The sequence below is a fragment of the Centrocercus urophasianus genome, unplaced genomic scaffold (genome assembly GCF_019232065.1).
Source record: "Centrocercus urophasianus isolate 14NV4802_14NV808 unplaced genomic scaffold, USGS_Curo_1.0 seq_21, whole genome shotgun sequence".
Lineage (NCBI taxonomy): Eukaryota > Metazoa > Chordata > Aves > Galliformes > Phasianidae > Centrocercus > Centrocercus urophasianus.
This window is the reverse complement of record NW_024884767.1, coordinates 10,232,783-10,253,418: the sequence shown is the minus strand read 5'-3', so window position 1 is coordinate 10,253,418 and position 20,636 is coordinate 10,232,783. Positions and strand designations below refer to the sequence as shown.

The following is a 20,636-nucleotide window of genomic DNA, read 5'->3' as shown; positions in this document are numbered from 1 at the left end:
GAAAAAAAAAAAAAAGGCAAAAAAACCACAAAACAATAATAATAAAAAAAAATAATCAAAGGAATCCCCCAACCCCACAACTGATGAATCCCCAAAAGCAAAACACCATGCTTCTCAAGTAGCACTTATTCCACAAATGCAACATTTTTGCCATCAATTTCATATGAAGCTCTCTGGGACATCATTTCCCCAGCAGCTTCCTCTTGTCCCCCCTCCCCCTCCCATTGACCCCCCCAAAACAAACGAAAAAACAAACAAAGACACATGCATTTCTAAAACTAGGTTTCAGTCAAGTACTTTCTACTTTTTGGAAAGAAACTCTTTGTTCACAATCAGAACATACCATGGGCACCAGATCCTGTATTCCTTGCTCAGGCAAAATTCCCCTTGAGCTGGGTAGGCTTTCCACCCAAGGAAAAGTGCAGGATCAGCCACTTAGGTATGCAGGTTCCTATTCATTCTACACTGCTCCCCTCACGCTAAAAGCTAAGGAGGAGGGAAAAAAATTCAGCAACTCCACCTTGAATCAAGTAAAAGTATTTCTCCAGGCTCAATATCGTAAGTAACTATTTCACCTCTGCTTGCAAAAAGATGTGTTAACAAACACCCCTCCCTCCCACTACACCAAAACAAAAAAGAAAGCACGCACACCACGGACAGAAGAAAAAAGGCAGCCAATCTTAACAGAAAGTTACTGGTGTGAGACTGATAGATGTTAATATGACAAGCAACAGAACGGTTATGAGGACCTACATGTTTGGCCCGCAAGCTGCATAGCTGTGCTGTAAGTTTGGTTCTTTAGTTTCTTAAAAAAAGTTAAAACGTCTTTGTTATTTCCGTATGTTTAAAATTAATAGCAACAACAACAACAACAGCAACAAAAAGTTCTATTCACAAGATCTAGTCTCCTTTCCCTGTCCCCCCTTGAAAAGAAATAATTCATTTTACATGAGAAACTTAATTGTGCTGTATTTGTAACACCTCAGGCTGACAGAAAATAAACGCGGCCAACAAAACCGCACAATCAGTCACATGAAATCTATCAAATCCTAAAATTATAACTGAATACTAACAAACAGCTTACCTGGAATAAAGGATGACAATTCACAAACAGTTATCTAGGAATTAAAGTCTCTCTCTCTTTTTTTTGTTTTTTTTTTTACTAAAATAATTAAAAAAATCACAGTATTTTAAGAAATAAAACCCACACTGGGATTTTAAGCACAATTTGTTTTTCTTTCTTTAAAACTTTTTTCTTCCTCCATTCACCACCTTGCCCAGCAGTCTCTCTACATTTAACCACAATAACAACAGGTAGTACTGACAAATGCAGAGATCTCCCTTGGTTAATTCTGAGGTACTAGGAAACAGGTGACTGTTTTAAGCAAAGCAGTTTCTGTTTTTGTTTTCTTTTCTTTTTTTTTTTTTTTGTTTTTTTTTTTTTTTATTTTATAAAAAACTTTTATTATCAGTCTGGAAAAGCAATATGTATTAAAACTAGAAAAACGCACCAAAATTTGTGCGTTGAAAAGTTATCCCCCTTAACTTTTTCCACGCTCACGATGCTTCCATTCATAAACAATCCAAATCTCCATTGCAAAGCACGTTGTGTAATGTTGGAACATGGGGAGTTTCTTCATTAGTCCAAGATGAATGTAACTTCCCATTGTCAAGATCCAGAAGAAAGGATGCAGCAATGTAATGGAGCCACTTATTCCATCACTTAAATATTTAACTTTAATATACACACACTCACACAGGTACCAGTGCTTTGAAAATAGATCATTCAGTCCTAAAAGCAGCTTTATTTCTTCCTTCTGCCCGCCCCGCCCGCCCACCCTATCCCATTCATCACTGTTCAAGTACGTTGATTAAAATCACACCAAATGCTTATTCATTTTTGGCCTCCGAGATCTCTTGGAGAGGTTTGTCAGGAGTTACCACACTGACTACGGTTTCACTGTTGTGAGAATAGTCCAGCACCATTTTCTCAATGCCTTCTTTTTCTTCTGGCAGTGTGCTAACAGTGTCCTCCATGTCCTCCTTCGGCTGGCTGTCCTCACTTGTCCCGTGCTTGCTTTCATTCAGTGCCCTGGAAAGCCAAGCAGCGGAATGCAGAAGCACCATCAGTACAGAGAACAACAAAGCCAATCCATGTTTATCACACACAGGAGAAAACCAGACTACTTCCTGAAAAAGTAGCTACAAGCAGCCACACCACTGCTACCTGGTGCTGACAGCGGAATGAAGCCACCAGTGGGATCCACGAAATTCCTGCTTTGAAATAAAGCCTTTGCTCCCTCTCAGCTGGGGCACATATGGCACAAGAAGGAAGAACCTCACTTGCAACTTTTTAAAGTTTATTCCCCCTCCCCTTTCCCTTGTAAATGATACCGACTAGGCACCAAACAAAGGCAGAAGAGTACCTTTCCCAAAGAGTAATGATCCAGTAAAATATTTTAGAGCTTCCAATACTTCAAATGCGTTCATCCAGATAGATAAGATTAAGCATAAGTAGTATTTTTCATCCTGCAACAATTAAGCCACAATACTGTATTCAAAGGCCTTCTGCAGGACAGCAGCCTTGAATGAGATCTGCTCTTTGAAGAAACTCCTGTCAGCGGAGACATCTCTGCTACGGACATGATCTTCATCAAGAAAGGAAAATAAGCATTCCAAAGACAGCTATCTTGTCTGTGATGCTTATCACTGCACAGCATTCAAACTGTTACAAAAAGACAAAGATCTTTGCAGTGAACTTCACTAAGTACATTTTAGGAGGAGTTCAAAATGGTCCATTTTATTTCTCTTTAAAATCTTGGTATTTATCTGCACCTAATTCTCTGCACTGCTCTGCAAGTTCAGCTGCAAATACACCAAAGAAACAAAACAATACAAACAGAAAAAGACTCAAGACATTCCTAGAACATTCTTCATAATTTTCTGCCATTTTTATGCTGGTTGTCTGGCAAGCAAAAAACAACAGCACCCCTCACTGAAGATCATTCTGAGCCATCTAACTGGTATTGTTATAGGGACAGACCTAGAGTCTACAGCCACCATGGGCTGCAGGGTTACAACGAGTGAACTCATAGAGATATCCAATAACTGTAGCCATGCTTAAGATAGAATTCTTCCTTCATATAGTAGTGTTTGCCTTCAACACAGGCCTTTTAGGGAGGTGATGAGCACGATGGGATCATCACAAGATCTACTGTCACCTTTGGCTTTTTGGCAAAGGAGAATAAACCAACTTACATGCCATGTCTCAGCACATGTCTCTCCCACTCAGAGCCTTCTGTAAATGATCGGCCACAGAACTCACATGGGAAGCGTTTCTCTGGAGGACCATTGTCAGGAAACATCATGGAATCTGGAAAAGGCAAGCACAGCCTGTGAATTTTTAAGTGTCATGGCAAGAAGGGACCACTTTCACGCTGCTCCAATTCATCCCACTGCTCAAAATTGGAAGATGTATCCTTAGGAAGCAAAAAGACTTATCCATCAACTACTAAGCTTGTGGAAATGCAATTGCTTCATATCAAAACGACACTGCAAGTAACAAATCACATCCTAAATCTTAAAGTGTATCTGCAAACAAGTGTAACAAAGCTGTTACTTACTTCATGTCCTTGTGTTTTAATAACTGAAGGGACCATCCAGTTTTGATTTAAAACCAGCGTTGAGATAAGCTAATGGTAAAAAATGTCTTGAAAGCAATATGAATTAAAGCACTAAAGCCAATCTGCAACTTTTGCACTTGTTGTACAAACTCTAGAAAGCAAACATGTACAGTTAACATGTGACCCTCATCAGACTCTTCACTGTGAAGTCTTACAAGATAGAGTATCTCTAAAAAGTCCAGTATTTTAACTGCACACGTTTTTCATCCCATTCTAATCTTTCACACAAACTGCTTGGGGCCTCATTTGCGGGAGTGTCAAGCACCCAATAATACAAGTGAAGCCACTGGCAGCTTGGAGTGGTATTTCTGAAAACCCACACCCACATGAACACAGCCAGCTTTAACAAAAGACGAAACTTGTTCTCACAAATTAAGAAGATCACCTCACAAGCCATTAAAAATAATTGCATGGACTATCTCACTTCATTCTTTTGCTGGATATGAGACAGTACCATCTGCTCAGAGCATTAATTCCTTAGCAGGGATTATCTTAAGCAAGAAATCAACAGAATGTCTTTCTGATTCCTTCCACACTACATAATAAAAAGGGTTTTGCTTCATTCTGGTTCTGATCTCTGCTCACTTGATTTCTTCACTGTTGGACTTGCTGTGTTCGAGACCAGCCCAGGATTTCAAAATTATCCACACATTCACTATTATCTGCACCTAAAGTTCTGTAAAGCTTTTTTGTAACACATTTGTCACTAGTTATTCTTTCCTAAAGTTCTATATGGAATTGTCCTTAATATCACTTTTTGTCTCTTCCCCCTGCAAGAAAAACTGTCACTTCGTATCACTTCTTGTCAGTGATTTATGATGTGGTTATGTATCACAAAACCTGATGCAGTGTCACTAGAACACCAGAAATGGAGTCAATACCATTAGTTCAGTTTACAAAGAATCATAGGTGGAACCACAGAATGGTTAGGGTTGGAAGGGCCCTTGAAGCCCAACCTATGCCATGGGCAGGGCTGCCCCCCACCAGCTCAGCTGCCTAGGGCCCCATCCAACCTGGCCTTGAGTGCCTCCTGAATTTTACTGCCCAAGCACGTGGCAAAAATTCATCACTGCACTGCAACACACAGACAAGTATGGTACAGAACAATTATTTGTGGAGGGTAGATGTTTTTTCTGCAAAAAAAAAAAAGCTGTTCTCTGCAAGAAGTTGCTTACCAGATAGTACACAATAGGAACTCTATTCTGGGCCTCTAAAGAAAGGAGATACGCACCACAGAGGATGTTTTGCTGAAATAAGTAGGGAGGATTTGTATCTGCAATTCCATTAAGAACAGCAAGTGTTACTCCAGTAAATCCACCAGATCTTTAGAATACACTGTATTGTTCTCTCCCCAATAGTTTTCACTCCTAGAGCTGCAAATCTGCAAATCCAGAGGTGTATCAGAACCTGTTCTCTGGGGCCTACAGATGACAGATAACAACCTGACCTCTTTTTCTTTTTTTTTTTTTTTTTTTTTTTTTTGCAGGTAACAACAGGTACAAGCACTTCTGGACCACATTTTTTCCTCTACTGTGGAAGCGGATTCTGGTTTCTGTTAAGAACAGGAAACTAAGGTTGAGATAGAGGACATCCGAGGCACAGTTTGTAGCCAGGGCAGCTTTTTGTTCTGGGTTGTACACCAGACACCCTCTTTTCCCGCCTCTGCCGCCTTCTTCACCCCAGCTCACTGTATTTTTTGCTGTCCTTCACCAGCAGCCAAATACTCTTTTCTCTTCCCTTTCCTACACAGCTGTTCATCTGCTGCTGACAGGACATACCCATCTCTGCAGGACCACGTGGGCAGTAGTCCTTTGGTCCACTGCCCAAAAGCAACACTCTCTTCCTTGCACCTTCAGAGCTTCGCATACCAGCCTGAAGTTGAAGTGGAGAAGCTAGGCTGCTCTTTTGACTTATGGAAAGAAATCCTAGTTCTGCCAAAGTCACAGGCTTCAGAGGGTTCAGACAGCATTTCTTTCCAGATTCTCAGGGACACAAATTGACACTCTCAGCAAATCACACTTCCTGCTAACTCCACAAAGATTACGATTGTCAAAAGCACCCAAGTGGAATATGAGATTACATAGTTTGATATGGTTTGAAAGCTGTGACACCATTAGCCATGGTGACAGGCAATATTTAAAAGCCCAGGTCTGGTCTTCTGCTAACAAAGCAAAATTTTCTAGGGTAGAAGTAACTTCTGTAAATCCACTGGGAGAAGATGTCAGCATACAACTCTGCATCCAACCACACCTTCACCTATCTCACCAGGACATTTTTAAAAGTGTACTTTGTATCTTGAACCTTAAAGTGATAATCCTCATCTTGAGAAGAAAAGTACAGCAAATACAACTTCTTGCAGTTGGCATAAATGTTTCCTGCATTTTCTATCTACTGTAGTATGTTGCAATGCAAGTGGTATGGATTCAAGGGAGGCAAATTAACACGTATTAAACACTGCCTCTATGGTCTGGTCAGAAAAGAACACCTGTGCAACAAGCCAGAAAATACGCTTTTTTTTTTTATGTTGTGGTTAATAAATGATCATATACAAGTCACTGTCAAGAAATACACCAACATGTGAAAAAATAAATGAAAATAGAATTGTTAAAGACACTTGCTTAACTATTGTTCACATGAAACACAGAGATAACTCATCTCTTTTCCCTGTGAATGTACAACTCCAGTGTACAAGGTAATATTTTTATGTTTGCACAACAAATGTCACAAAATCAAGTATCACAGAGATAATTTTAACAAGGAACTTCACCTTGGGCTGTCTCCCTCCCTCCCATTTACACGGATGTGCAAGGCTTGTCAGACAGCACCTTCTTTCCCTTGCTCTGAATACTCCAGTTTCCAAGGTCACTCAGCACCTGTGCTTGGACGTAATGCTAAAGTAATTCTCACAAGGACAGCACGACTCTTCATCCCTTGCTAGCTGTGGGTCTATACAAAACATTAATCAGCACACTACAACTGCAACTCAGAGGAAGGGGGGTGGTCCTGCAGTCAAGGCATTATTCAGTCAGCATTCCAGCCAGGAAGCTCAGAGGATTTAAACACTATCTGAAGAGACCTAGTGTGTTTCCTAACAACTTAATATCCAAGAACTTTGAAATGCCTATCTCTTTAGCAGATCACTTGATTCCTCTACTGTTGCTATCTAAGACTTTTGTAAAGGATACTCTACATTAAAATTTAAATGGTTTCCTATCCAACTACCTTCTTTTCTCATTTAAATAAAAGCTATCATTAACTAAACTTGAAGTGAAGTGCCAGTGATAAGCACAGACTGAACTGATTTTGTAGGCACACTAAACAAAAGCCAAGGCACTGGGGTCTGGCTATTAAAAATGTGAAATGATCTAAGCCCCTCTTGTTCTGAAATCATCCTTTAAATTTATAAACTTTAGTCTTCAAGGTACAGAGGACTTGGGAGATATCTGTTCTTTTGTGAATTAGTCCTGAATTAAAAATGAATCTTCTACTGATAGCTGAAAATTCTGGAGGAAAAAGGCAAACATCTTGGGATATTTTTAATGAAGTATGTAGATACTTGCCTAACTACGGTTATCAGCACCAGTAGGGTAAGGCATCCCAGGAACCCAACACTCAGGCATGACAGGGCTCATTTAAGAGTTGTGAACATTTTTTTTTACTGCATTTAACTGATAAACTGAATATCAGAGCAGACTAGACAACAATTTAGACCAAATTCTTGCAATAAGCTAGTTTTCACATCGGAGAGGAGAAAGACAACATAGTTTGATTTACAGGAGGACTTTCTTTTTCATAACTTTGATCAAAATTTGTTCATTAATAAGAACATGACCCAGCCTTGCTGAAGTCTGTGAAATTAATTACTGACACAAACTTAGGCTCATACTTAAGAAACACAATGGAATAGTTTGGGCATGGTTCTACCATAGTTCTAGAGCCACCAAATGCAACACCTACAACAAGAATGACTCTCTGACAAGGAAGGAATGCTGGACTGAGAGTTAATAATAGCCAACTAAAAAGTTTGGGCATGACCTCTTTGTCTCCTGCTTGAACAGTGACAAGGGTGAAGCTAAAAACTGCTTACCAACACAGAAAATCTGTCAGACGACTAAAATATTAGGTCGAATAGCATCAAGACATTCATCTGTTATCTGCATGGGCAGATAAGGCAAAGATCCTATTTGTGTTTTCTTAACAGTCATTAAGAAATGTATTTTCTTAGCAGTCAGAAAACTGTGTGATAAGGATTAGAAACATAAGATTTCCCCAGGATTGGTGGTGTCTTTTCACAAAAGCTGCATTCTGCTCCTGCTGGCATGCCTGCATGAGTCTAAAAGAATGTAGAGTAGAGTGAACAGCTGACCTTGCTTGGTGGGACTTCTGCAGCATGTCACTGTGAAGAAACAGAAAAAAAAAAAAAAAAAAAAAAAAGAAAGAAAAAAACTGTACTGACCTCTCTCTTCAGTCTTGGGGCTTAACTCTTCTTCTTTTTCTTCATCATCACTGCTGGAGCTCTCTGTTTTCCCCTTCATTTGTTCCAACTGATCCAAGTTAACTCGTCCAACCAGCTCAAAATTACGACTCACCTTTGACAGAAACACTTTTGTCAGCCATTAGCATAACCATAAGCTACTCAGAAAAAAATACACATATGTCAAAATGAAATGCAGCACACCCCAAAGCCTGCTGAGCCAGAGGTGACATGCAGACTCCATCAATCTAACAGACATCTATTTTCTGTGATCGCTTTTTCACCATTTAATCAGTATTTCCCATTTTGATATTCAAAAATTAATGGCATTCAGTAAATTCTCCTAATTTCTTCCTGGTTTTAAGGTATTGAAGGTAAAAAAAAAGTCCAGGAAATGCAAAACCCTTTAAGTTGTATCCTAACTGGACCATTCAACTACTGTATCAAATACTGCCACTGCACATCCGCACTGAAGAAAAATGATTCATTCAGCTTCATGCATGAAAGAACGGGTCCTTTACTAAGCACATGGCTGCTTCATGCCACATACACTTTCACTCATTAATAACAGATTAATTCTCATTACAAACGGCTGCAAAGTGCTTTGCAAACTGATATATAGGCTATAATGGGAGCACTTAATCCAGCAGTCAAACTCAGCTAAGCCAAGGGTGAAATGCAGCAGCTACTAAACAGATCAGGGCAGCAGCATGAAAGCAACAGCTTAGGGCACAGAAGTCAGGAACTCCTGCACATACACCAGAAAAAGCAGAGGAACAGTCCAGATTTACAGTGAAGGCAGACTGTGGGAGCACGACCAGGATACCACAGCTAATACTTGTTGGATGACAAGCGCCCTCTGAGCTCGTTGATCACTGCTGGGAATTTGGATTCATCTTTCATGCAAAAACACAGCCCTCCAGCAGCACAGGCACTGAGCCACAGAGGCAGAGAGGATAGAGAGAGAGGAATGAGTGCAGTACAGCACACCCTGCAAGATACTGAATGAAATATCAACCCCCACTGGCTAACTTAAATGTTTCTACAGAAAAGGAAATGTGAAAGAACCAAAGGAGCATGTGAATTAAACTGTAGTGTATCTCCAAATAGCAACCATCCTAAATGCAGCGGAGTACAGGTAATAGGTTCTTAGCCACTTCATACAGCCAGGATGAGGCTCTCCGACTTGACTTGTTACCCATGCAGACTTAAACAGACAAGACCATATGCAGGACGCTTAATTCAACTCCCTCATGCACAGGAACTCTTTAAGGCACAATATATCAGTTGTGTATCTAAGCATTGAGCATAGACACAATTTAGTAAGATATAAATTACAAAGAGAGATGGTAAAAAAATATCCTACACTACTGGGAGTATTATTGTAGGTCCAAACTGGAGGAGAAAACAAGGTATGGGAATAATCTTCCCAGGCTGACCACTGACAAAAGAATGAGGATTAATGCCTCCTGCATACAGCAAGATTAGAAGATTCAGAGCATCTCACACACCATGTGAACTGCAGAAGATTCTCAAAGAATAACAAAGAAGTGGGCAACTACATTAGCGGGCTAACCTAAGTTTACAGAGTTTGCTTCTACAATATTCCTTTTTTTTTTTTTTCTTTTTTCTTTTTTTCAGCGTGTAGAGTTTTGTTGGGACTTCTTATCTGCTAATACTGTCAGCATAAATATGTTTGGTGATCAGAAAAGTGTTGTTCAGTCAAAGAAGTCGGAGTGAGCTTTACTAAAGATTTGGGTGGGAATTTTAGGAGACTGCCTCTAACAGATAGAGGCAAACAGTTGCCTCTCTGGACCTGTGATAAGAAAATACTCTGATAAGTACTCCAAAACACATCTCAGTTCTAGAACTGAAGTATCTCAGCTACAGATACAGAAATTCAAAGCTAACAGGAGTCTCCGGAAGGCCTTGTAACCGATTCCCAGAGACTGAGCTCCACAAAAACACCAAAGCAGTCTTAAGCTAGGACCTGGTTATATTTGTTTATCTTTCCCTTGTTAAATATAAATAGAGATGCATTGCCCTTTTTGTTATTAAAATATGCATGGCATGACATGCTGCTGAAGTTGCTAGAGCAATCTTTTATTTGGAATCTCCTGCCTTTTAGACAGGCTGAATTACAGCCTTAATATTGTTTCATAATGGTTTTTTTGTTGTTGTTGTTGTTGGTTTTTTTTTTCCACTTTAAATAAAATAACATTAACAAGTGCCTTTACAAGATGATCACATTCTGCACAAAATAGTCTGCCAATTCTGATCATCCTAAACATTTCAGAAGCCCTCAATTTTGAATTTCTGAGGAAAAAAAAAAAAAAAAAAAAAAAAAAAAAAAGGAATAGTAGAAAACAGGAGTTTAAGTTCTATGTGAAATTAATTTTCAGATGGATGGAAGGAAAGCAGGTTGGCTAATCAGAGCATACAGAGTAATTTAGGGTACATGCAAGTACCATAAATGCAGCATTTACATGGAGATTGTTACAAAATAAAACTATTTGAACCTTACCTTGTGCTCATCTCGAAGGTGAGCATCCAGTTCCTCTGTGTGTTTGGTCTCATAGTAGCAGAGTTGGCATTTGTAAGGTTTCAGTTCATTGTGCTTCTCTATGTGCTGCTGCAAGCTCTCATCACTGGAGCAGGTAAAGGTACACTTATCACAGCGGAAAACAACTCCCTGCAAGTACTTTGATAGTTTGGAGCGGCAGACTTCAATGGGAACGACCCGCTCTTCTGTAGGAACAGGATAAGGTTGACTTAACAAATTTTACAAAGTATCAGGACATGTGTCAACAGCGTGGAAACTACCACCCACACAAGGACCAGAACCTCCTCTATGGGTATGCAAGTCTGCCTGCATAGGAGCGAGAACCAAACTGGACTACCACGCACAGAAAAAAAAACAAAATAACCTCTCTGCAACAACAGGGCTAATCCTTCAATGCTACAAATGCAACTGCTCTTTGGGTTAACAAGGATAGGATTGGAGATCTGGGGGTGAATGGGACTCCATCTGTGAGCCAAGATGCAGAGCTTGGGAATTCAAAAGCAGATATAAATCAGCCAAATCAACAGACCATTTTGGTTCAGCACGTGACAACAGCCAGAAGTGGCTGCTAGAAATCTAATAAAAATGGAAGGCGCAGAGTGGTGTAAAAAATCAGAGCTGGTATTCTCAATGTCACATTCAAAGCTGCTCACTGGTGACTGAGGAGGCAAGTAAGGCAGTACCTTCTCCCAGAAGAGGCCATGCAGTTCAGCCAGCAGCAGAATCTCCCAAAACACCCATAACTTTCAGAAAGCTTAGGCTCAAAATCTAGACATACGTCATGTCATGCATCCCACAGTTCAGGCCGAGGACATAGGCATGTACTGCAAATGCTCTCACTGAGTTTCTAAACTCTTTGCCTCTCAGATAAAATACAGACATTTAACAAAGCAGTAATTAATTTCAATCTTTTTACAGAGTAAGAATCGGATGTGTGTAACACCCTTCCACTGTGTTTCTCAAGCTGTGTGCAGAAAGGAAATCCCAAACTTAACCTTTCAGCAATAGGTCACCAGAAAATCCTTTAAGGACCAATTATGGGCTTCTGTTACTCAACTGGCCTTTTTAATTAACATTGAACTTTAGTGCTGCTATACCTTATGGACTGCAGATTAGAGGAGGATCCTTCTCATACAGGTCATGCTGAACAACAGATTCAAACAAATGAGCAAAAAAACATAGGCCAGAAACTCAGTTAATGTGAAGGGTAAGGGGCAATCCTCGTACAGATCTGAGCCAACGATCCATTCCCTTTAATAGGGTAGGTAACATCACCTCCAAAGCCAACTAAAGAAACACAGATTGCTTTATGGCTTTTCTGGAAGGGCGCAGAAGCTCTACTATTCTCTCATCTTTAGCCAGTCCGCACACCACCACTGCTACGAGACCTGTTCCACAGCTCTCAAAATACTCTATCTTCCTCAGTTTCTCCCTGAACACTGAAGCTTTCCTACCTCATGGCCTCCTCTTTGGCCACTTCAAAAAGTAAAGCTCTTCCCAAAGCTATGTCTTTGAAAAATGCTGAAGACTTGTGGTTCTACACTAACATCTCTAGCTACACAGATGCTGAATTGTGCCCTTTCAGTGTGGTAAGCAGGGAAAGGAAAATCGCCTAAAAGACAACAGAATTTAAAGTTGTGATTCTGTGGTCACAAATTTTTTTTAGAAAATTTTTTTTAGAAAATCTTGCCACTGTATGCTTTTGGACTTCCTCACGGATGCAAAGCATGCAGTTTCGAAAGTGAAAAAGCCAAGTAAAGTATTCCAATGAAAGAAAAAAAACCTAAAATTTCTGAAAATTCTCCTTTCCTCTAGCATATGGCACAGATTTAAAAACAAACAAACACCACAAAAACATCTTATCTACCACTGTGGAGCAATGCAGGATCTCCTAACTCACATCAGGGAAACCTATTATCTCACAGACAATCACACATATGCTCATCAAATGAAAGGCAGCACAGTAACATAAAAGAAAAAAAACAAGATAAAAGTAAACATCAATTATAGCCTGAAGGATTTTAGGGGATAATTTACAAGTTTTACATGAGTGTTCGTAGTAAGTTTCCTCCAAGAAATGACTTGGAACTTACAGACTCATTTCGACCCAGAATTTCACATTTTATAAGGCCTGGTTTGCCTTTATAAAGTTGTTTGTATTTAATTACTCATTCAGAATGCATTTTTCATATGTGAACAACTGGCAAAATTCCAACACACCATAAAGATTCCTACACAAATTGAAAGATCTAGGTGTTTTTCTGTTTGTTTTACAGATGTCAACTTCTTCAGACTTCAACAATGTCTAAAAAGGGACTCCAGTCCACTATGCCTCATTAAAAAAAGATGCCATGAATTGTGGAACTGTAGCAATAAGTACGAGGAAAAAAGAATAAAAATAAGAAAATAAACATCTGAACAGCATAATCTCAGTTTAAGAAACTCAATCTTAGACAGAAATATTCAGGTTAATTCCAGAGCAGATCAGAGAACACACATATTTTTTTTCCGCAAAGGCATAGAGAAAGACAATGGCTTTATCAGTCCTTTGTTATAAGGAAAAATCTTTACTCAACAACACACCATACCATACACTACTCAATTCCTTTCCTTAAACATAGACCAAGTACAAACAGTCCTACAAATTATTTGGTTATGTCAGGTGTTTGTCCATAGATATTTTTGCCCATAATCAGTGTAAATCAAAGTTACAGTCACTTAACATATAGCATTTTGTGTTCCATAAGCCAAAAGCAAGCAGAGCACTGGGGTATGTATGAGTGAAGATGTGTACACAAGGTATAATAGCAGAAACAACCATGTGCATGGAAACAGGATATTTAGCAACAAAGCCTTGGGGGAGGTAGAGTAATTTGAAAATTTCACATTTTTTGTCTTGAATTTACTAGTCAATAGAAATGGATGAGATTTCATTTAAATGGAAGAAAAAAAAAATCCCTATTTGTACCAGCAAGAGAGTAAAATGATCTCAAAAAGAAGAAAATAGAAAACCCCAAGGACTTTAAAGTAGACATAATATTGATCTCGGTAAGTTGCATCAGACCTGAAGAAGTATTAATGTGTTTCAAAATGTGTGACGAGAATGGTACCAAAAGGGATAATGAAACTGAACTGTATGTCCAGACTCAGTCAAAGCTAAGCTGCTCTGCTGGCTGTGGAGCAAGATTTCACTTTCTTCTCCATAGAAGGTCCCTTGCTTGCCTAACCATACTTTATCTCTTCACATGACTGCACAGCAGAGGACCAAGCCTTCCAGCTGTATCAATCCCTTGATACAGCCTGCCAAAAGGTAAGGAGCCTGTGCTCCACATATGCCTATAGAGAGGACATTGAACAGCATTTACATTGATAAAGAACAGATTGAACAGAATAGGTTACACCTGCAGAAAGACTTCTGGACGCATTCTGTTTCCCCACATCCTTAACAAGAAGCAAATTCCTTGTGTAATTCTTACACACCATTCAACCTTACAGCTTATAATTCTTTAGCCCTGTACAAGTCAAATTCCACAGCTACTAATTAAGAGATACATATACTTTCAATTTTAAACACACATTACTTCATCAAGGACTTTAGATGCAACAATTTGGAAAGAATGTAAGAGTTACACCTCTGTAAATGTGTCTTTTTACACTGGACAAAAATTAAATATGAAATGGACTGAATCCTCCACTCTTGATTTTACATGCTGCTCTACTCCATCTACCTAAAAAATCAACTCCTTATGACCACAGCTCAGGACTATGCTTGTTTTATAAATATAAAACCAATAAAAGAGGAAAGATACCTCATGCTGCATTCAACATCTCTCAGCCTCTCTCTCATGAGGGGGATTTAACAGTGCATGTTAAATCTTGTCAAAATCATCTGCTTCAGATGCCAAGCAACAAACACAACTAAAAGGTTATTTTTTGTTTTGTTTTTAATCTGGATACGTGCACTGAAAAGAACTTTAAAGGATGACCATGCTTACTTTACTACCGTAACTCTTGACACCTAATAAGGTCCTTGTGCTTCCTTCAATAGATTCTCTACCAGCTAAACTCCCATTTTTTATTAAAAGTTATTTTATTGATTTACCTCTTCCAGTGCACTAGTTGATGTATAATCATGTCATTTGCTACCAATTGTTTCAGCAGCACAAGGACTCAAGGCTGGTTTGTGCAAATGAAGCAAAAGCTAAACAAAAGAACAGATCTGGTGTCACTCAGGAGGTAAACAACTTCCTGCAAGTGATCAGAAACACCTCCGTAAGGGCAGCACAGCTTCTTAAGCTCTTGAAGTGCTCTTCTACTTGTGCAACAAGAAACTCCCAGCGTAAAGTCTATGTTTGATGGGAACTCTCCTAAGTAAGTCCATCAGCTTTTCACTCTATCTATATTTTAAAAAGCAGCACTCACTGATGCTCTGGCAAGTAACAAACCAGACACACCTTGACATCACTTGAAACCGCAGTGCACACTGCACAGGGATTAACTAAACCCTCTTCTCCTCTGAAGTGAGTTAATTCTGGAGTATGTCCTGAAGCTGGGCAAAATCTGACACTACAACACCTTCAAAGACAGGAAGTAAATGCATCTGACAAACTTTTACAACCAAACAAAGCAACTTTGTAATGTGCATTTTGAATCACTGGCAGGTCACTTTTTCCCAGACATTTCCTCACAAGGGCCCTGCTAACAGACAGAAATTTGCATCAAGTCTGCCAACATCACTCTTTTGGTACAAGAAGGACTTTAAGTAACCAATACTGGGAAATTGTATGTTACAAGGAATTACATTAGCACTTGTCACACCAGGATCTCCTCCAGCAAAAGATGGCATGCAAAACTTGTGTTTGTACACCACCAGTATCCGACTGTGAAACTCTGCCCAACCTGCAAGCAGGCAGAATGCCATCCCACCACATGGATTAGGATTTTGGCAGCCAATAGACCATCTACAAGCATCAAATGTGATAGCTATGGGCAGGAATCCCAGTCCACAGAGCCCAAATAGCTGTCTCTTTTGAGTTAGGAAGCCTGTAGTTAATATAGTATAGAAATCCCTAATCCCACTTTTAGCTAGGTTGAAAAAAGAAGGGAGAAGAGAAGAAGGAACTGAAGTCTTAAAGAAAAATGAAAATAAGATAATTCTTGGTTTGATCCTAAGAACAATAAAACACATCATGAAGAGAAAAAATTCAAACAAGCAATCAGGAGATATTCTGCAGACTTGATAGCTAGTTGATACAGTGTTCTCCACAGTTTATGATAGCAAGGACTATACAATAACAAAGACAAAAGCAGGAAACAATTTTGGCTTAGATCAAAGCTGCATATTACTGCTACTCTCAGTAAGTGGGTGCTTGAAGACTGTTAAAATTGTTTTTAAGGTCTTTCTCTAGAGAGGTTAAATCTGCCCTGTTTCAGCATCACTTGACTTTGAACTCTACAGGAAACTAGTAAGATGTACACTCAGAAATGAACAAAAGATATGGAATGGCTGATGGCTGATTTAACATACTTGTGCATATGTAGAGAGGAGAAAATTTAATGAAACCAATCTGAAAGACAAGGGCATTGTTCAGCATTTCTCTCATCAGGCAGGCACATAAAGGACACACATTACCTCTGTGCAGAACTATATGGTCAATCATGTTGCGTTTGTATTTGGTGTGATATAGGCAAAGAGGACAGCGAAGGTCTTTGGGTCCTTCCTCAGGAACTGCAGAATGCCCAGCTTCCACGTGCATAGTAAAAGCAGATCTGTGAAATACGAGAGAGAGATGGGAGAAGTCAGAAGAGTTGTGCCGTGAACGATGAGGTGTCACAGCTCTATAAGGGAAGTGTTGTGTAAAACAGTACAGATATCTCTCTGCCTTGTCTTCATAGTGCCACTGGCATTTCAGCAGGGCTACTCACATGAGTAACACATGAGTATTTGCAGGCTTGTATCCTCAAATAACTGACACACATTCTGACAAGACGTTCATTTGCTTGGGTTGCTCTATAGCTCACATTGCTGTAGTTAAGATAACAAAAGAATCCCCATCTTTCATGCTCATTATTTATCTTCAAGTGAAAATATTCTGTGCATTCAACTTTTAGTAACTTGAATAAAATCTATTAACAGTTCTGAACTTACAGAGGTGAATACAGATTTTTATCCTTAGCCACCTCTATCTTTGTAAGATAACTCCCAAAACAGCTAAAATGTTTGGACTCGGGAAATGAAACACAGATGAGCTCGGGTGATCTGTTTTAAAACATCAGATATGAGGACTTGAAAATCCAAGACTAAGAATACTCCACTTATTAAGGCAGAAGAATGAATGAATACAGCACTTCTGAACAAAAAATCTCATGTTGACATTACCTTAGCTGCATACTTAAAAGTTGGAAGAGGCATGTAACTCCTCCTCCATACAAAGGAAAATAATATACACTTACCTGACTGCTAGCTCAACTACTGAAATGAGAGATGTCTGTGAACTTGGGGAAAGTGGTCAGTTTTTTTTGCTTAGAATAGGGGTAAAGAGAGAGTGGAGAGTTTGCCACACTGAAGTTCTGCTTGTCAGTTTGAGCATGAAATAATTTACTAACACAAGTGGCTCCAGGCACAATCCAGTGATGTCTGAATTATACAGGTGTACTCCTACTAACCTCAGTGCATTCAAGTTTCCACAGTGAGTTGAAGAGGGGATTTGTAAGGGCTTTTCTGCCCTTGTTTTTAAGACAGAAAACACGGTACACTTTCAAAAGAAGACATAATCCTTGCCATGTTTGAGACACCACATGAAAGAATACAACTTTTTTGTAAGTATGAGCGTATTTAATTGGCACTTGATTTAAGAGGATTTTATTTCATCTTGGGAAAATGCACAAGATGTGAGCATATTGAATTGAGTTGATCATTGGCAATCTCAAAGATAGATAGCAATCAGTACATAAAGCATAAGCAGCAAACAGTATCACTGAGGCAGGTAGGGTCTGAAGCAGCAAAGGCTACAGATGCGTTAGCTAGAAGTTGCTCTTGTGTGGATTTACTTGCTGAGAGAAGGTTTGTGCTCAACATTTTATTCAACATTTTATTCCTGTATCCAATCATGATATATATTGTCACTAGTCTCTTAAGAAGTTGATATATCTGAGACCTCAAATTCTAACTTGGGGATATAAGCACAAGGGTCCAGCACATCAGAGGAAATGGTGAAGAGCATAGGTGCATAAGACGTTTTTCCTTAGAGAACAGTAGCTCACACACACACACAAAGACAGCTGAGATTTTAAACTCTGCAACATCTAATTGAATTTGCTGAAGTGCCTTTCTATGCTATCAGTAACTCTGGAGAGTGCATTCTAGCTAGATAAATAGTAGAAGAAATAAAATTACACGAGAGAAGTTTCTTCAGAAGGGAGAAAGGTTATGTAATTTCTTCCATCTCCCTATCTCCCTTACTTATCCTATGCATCCAGGAAATGACCTTATTTTTGTAGAATATACTTTCATACTTGAGGATAAGGAAAAACCTCTAACTGCTTATGTTAAAGAAAAGCACTACCTGTTCCATCTCTTCCAGCAAGGAAAAGCTGCTGCAATGCTTTCATCTGCAGCAGATGGTACTGGCTGTTGTAGGAGAGAGGAAAATGGATTACATGGATGCTGCTGTGATCTGGCCTGGCATTTCCTATGTTCTTCTCTCTGGTCAGAAGTGGCCATGTTCTGCTGCTACAGCCAGCTCTCAAAAATCTCAGAAGTCTTTTCAAGAGCTAAAACACCCTTGTGAGTTCAGTTTATCTGTTTTCCACAGTACTTACTTAAAGCCTGTATAAAAGGAACAATCTTTGCACTTGAAAAGTTTTTTCCCTCCATGCTTGTCACGGTAGTGACGCCGAATGCTCTGTATGTAACCCGAGGAGAATTCACAAAATTCACAGTTAAGGATGGCTTCCGTTTTTTCCATTCCTGCAGCACTCCCTGAAAGTGGGATTGGGCTGACGTTGTTGTTCCTGGCTAATGCTGCAGACTGGTAGTGGTTCAACTGCTGTTGAACATCAGGAGGCTCCGAGTATGAAGAGTCTGCAGAGAAACAGAGAAAAGTTGTGGATCAGCAAATTTGAAAAGGTCTTCTCAGTACCAACTGACTTTTACAAGTGTTTGACCAACATACTGAAATCCACTGACAACTTTCTAAAGCGGTTAAGAAGCAGAGGTGTAGCACTTCTCCTAATCTAATGTGAATTCTACTGTATGAAAGGTGATCAGTATAAATTATGTTTTTTAGATCTGATTGGAGAAGGAGGGAGAAGAAATGACAGCTTTAACTTAAAAGTAGTCTAAAAAGAAGTCTTCCTTTAAGACTTTTTCATTTGTGGAAGTAAACCATACTAATTGTACAGCTGAGTGTTTAGGCATTTCACGCATCTATCTGTACGGATCCACTTGAATATTTTATGCCAGTTAATACTAGATGAAGATCTGGCATAGGATACATTTGAGTATCCTACCTAAAACGGAAAAAAAATATTAAAAAAATAAATTGATACTCATCCCTACTCATTCATGGAATTATTTAAGAGACATTAAAAGTTAACTCACAAAACAATAAAATTTTACTTTGTCACATTTTAAGACATCTTCACAAAAAGTAAATTCAAGTACTGTCAGTTCAGGATGTTTGAAATCAAGTCATCATTAAAAAATTAAAACATATTTAATCACAGATTCCAGTAAAGAGAACTTCTAAGCCACATTTCCTCAAAAGTTACTAACTTTTGCTAAACTAAAAAAAAGACCTCTTCCTATGGATACATCTGTACAGACACATCCCTTCTAAAACCAAGTAAACTCTATCATACCGTTTCAATGGCATGTGGAAAAAATACAGCCCAGAGATAACTCAGTACTGAAACTAGAAGTTGTAATACTGCAGTTGGACCCTACAAAAAAGGACAGGGTGTGTGCTGAACCTTTCTCAATACAGTGCTTGAATGTAGAGGTTAGGAATTCATCTCCTTTGTCCTATATAACCCACAGCTGCCCATGAATGGCACAAATGAAAGCAGATGAATTTCAGTGTAACTTTCCTGAAAAGAACACAAAAGACTTTTCTTAAGCTTTTTGGAGGAAGGAAGAAAAGAAGAGAGAAAAAGAAAAGAAGTTGGGAAACAAACTGTACGAGCCAACTCCTGCTTTGATGGGTACCTCATTTTCCAAAGCTTAATTCCCTGAGGCTAGATATGTAGGAATTCTCATATGTGTATCTGTATATATACACACACCATCTATTATAACCAATTAGTAAGAAGAAACAAAAGGCAAACAGTCCTACACAGCACTCAGCATGGGGACTCCTCCATTTGTCTTCAGATGAGCAAAATGCTCACTGTTTTTATTAATTATCACAAAACAGAGTTTAGTTCCTACATGCCTGAGAAACAAACAACAAACCAGCAGCAACAGAAAATCCAAACACACCAACAAAGCACAAGCTAGAAATGAATGTCTCCAAGCTCCCTGAGCTTCATCTCCAGGTGAACAACAAAAACAAAAGCAAACATGAAAGATTCTTTTAAATGAAATACCTTTTTGTCTTTCCTATCCAAGCCTCATGAACAGAGGCTGGATTACAATACAACTTTTATCATGTTTTGTTTTCACCACTTCTACAGCAGGTTTCCCCACCATGGAGGGCTCACAGTGAGCTCCACCCACTCAAATATCAAGCTTTTCTTTTCCCCTTTGTTTGAAGCAGGCTCCCCACGAGATTAAGGTCTAGTTAGTAATTTACATTCTGCTCCACAAAGGCATCAAAAACTTCCACCACATCATCACTGTTCCCACCCAAGGCCTCAGTGATGTCTACTCCAAAGAAAACTGCAGGTTTAAAAAAACATGTCTGGTGTCTATTAT

General features: G+C 39.1%; 1 protein-coding gene across 4 annotated transcripts in view; it reads right to left on the bottom strand.

Moving 5' to 3' along the window:
• Positions 1-1,847: 1,847 nt before the first annotated feature.
• ZNF462 (zinc finger protein 462) overlaps positions 1,848-20,636 on the bottom strand; it is an 89,452-nt gene continuing 70,663 nt past the window's right edge. For all 4 annotated transcript variants that reach the window (XM_042823014.1, XM_042823016.1, XM_042823017.1 and 1 more), the window contains 6 exons: positions 18,542-18,803; positions 16,353-16,489; positions 10,682-10,905; positions 8,140-8,272; positions 3,259-3,373; positions 1,848-2,092 (listed from right to left, as the gene is read on the bottom strand). In XM_042823014.1, the coding sequence (XP_042678948.1) occupies positions 1,891-2,092; positions 3,259-3,373; positions 8,140-8,272; positions 10,682-10,905; positions 16,353-16,489; positions 18,542-18,803 (1,073 nt within the window). In that variant the 3' untranslated portion in view covers positions 1,848-1,890. The remainder of the gene's footprint in view (positions 2,093-3,258; positions 3,374-8,139; positions 8,273-10,681; positions 10,906-16,352; positions 16,490-18,541; positions 18,804-20,636) is intronic.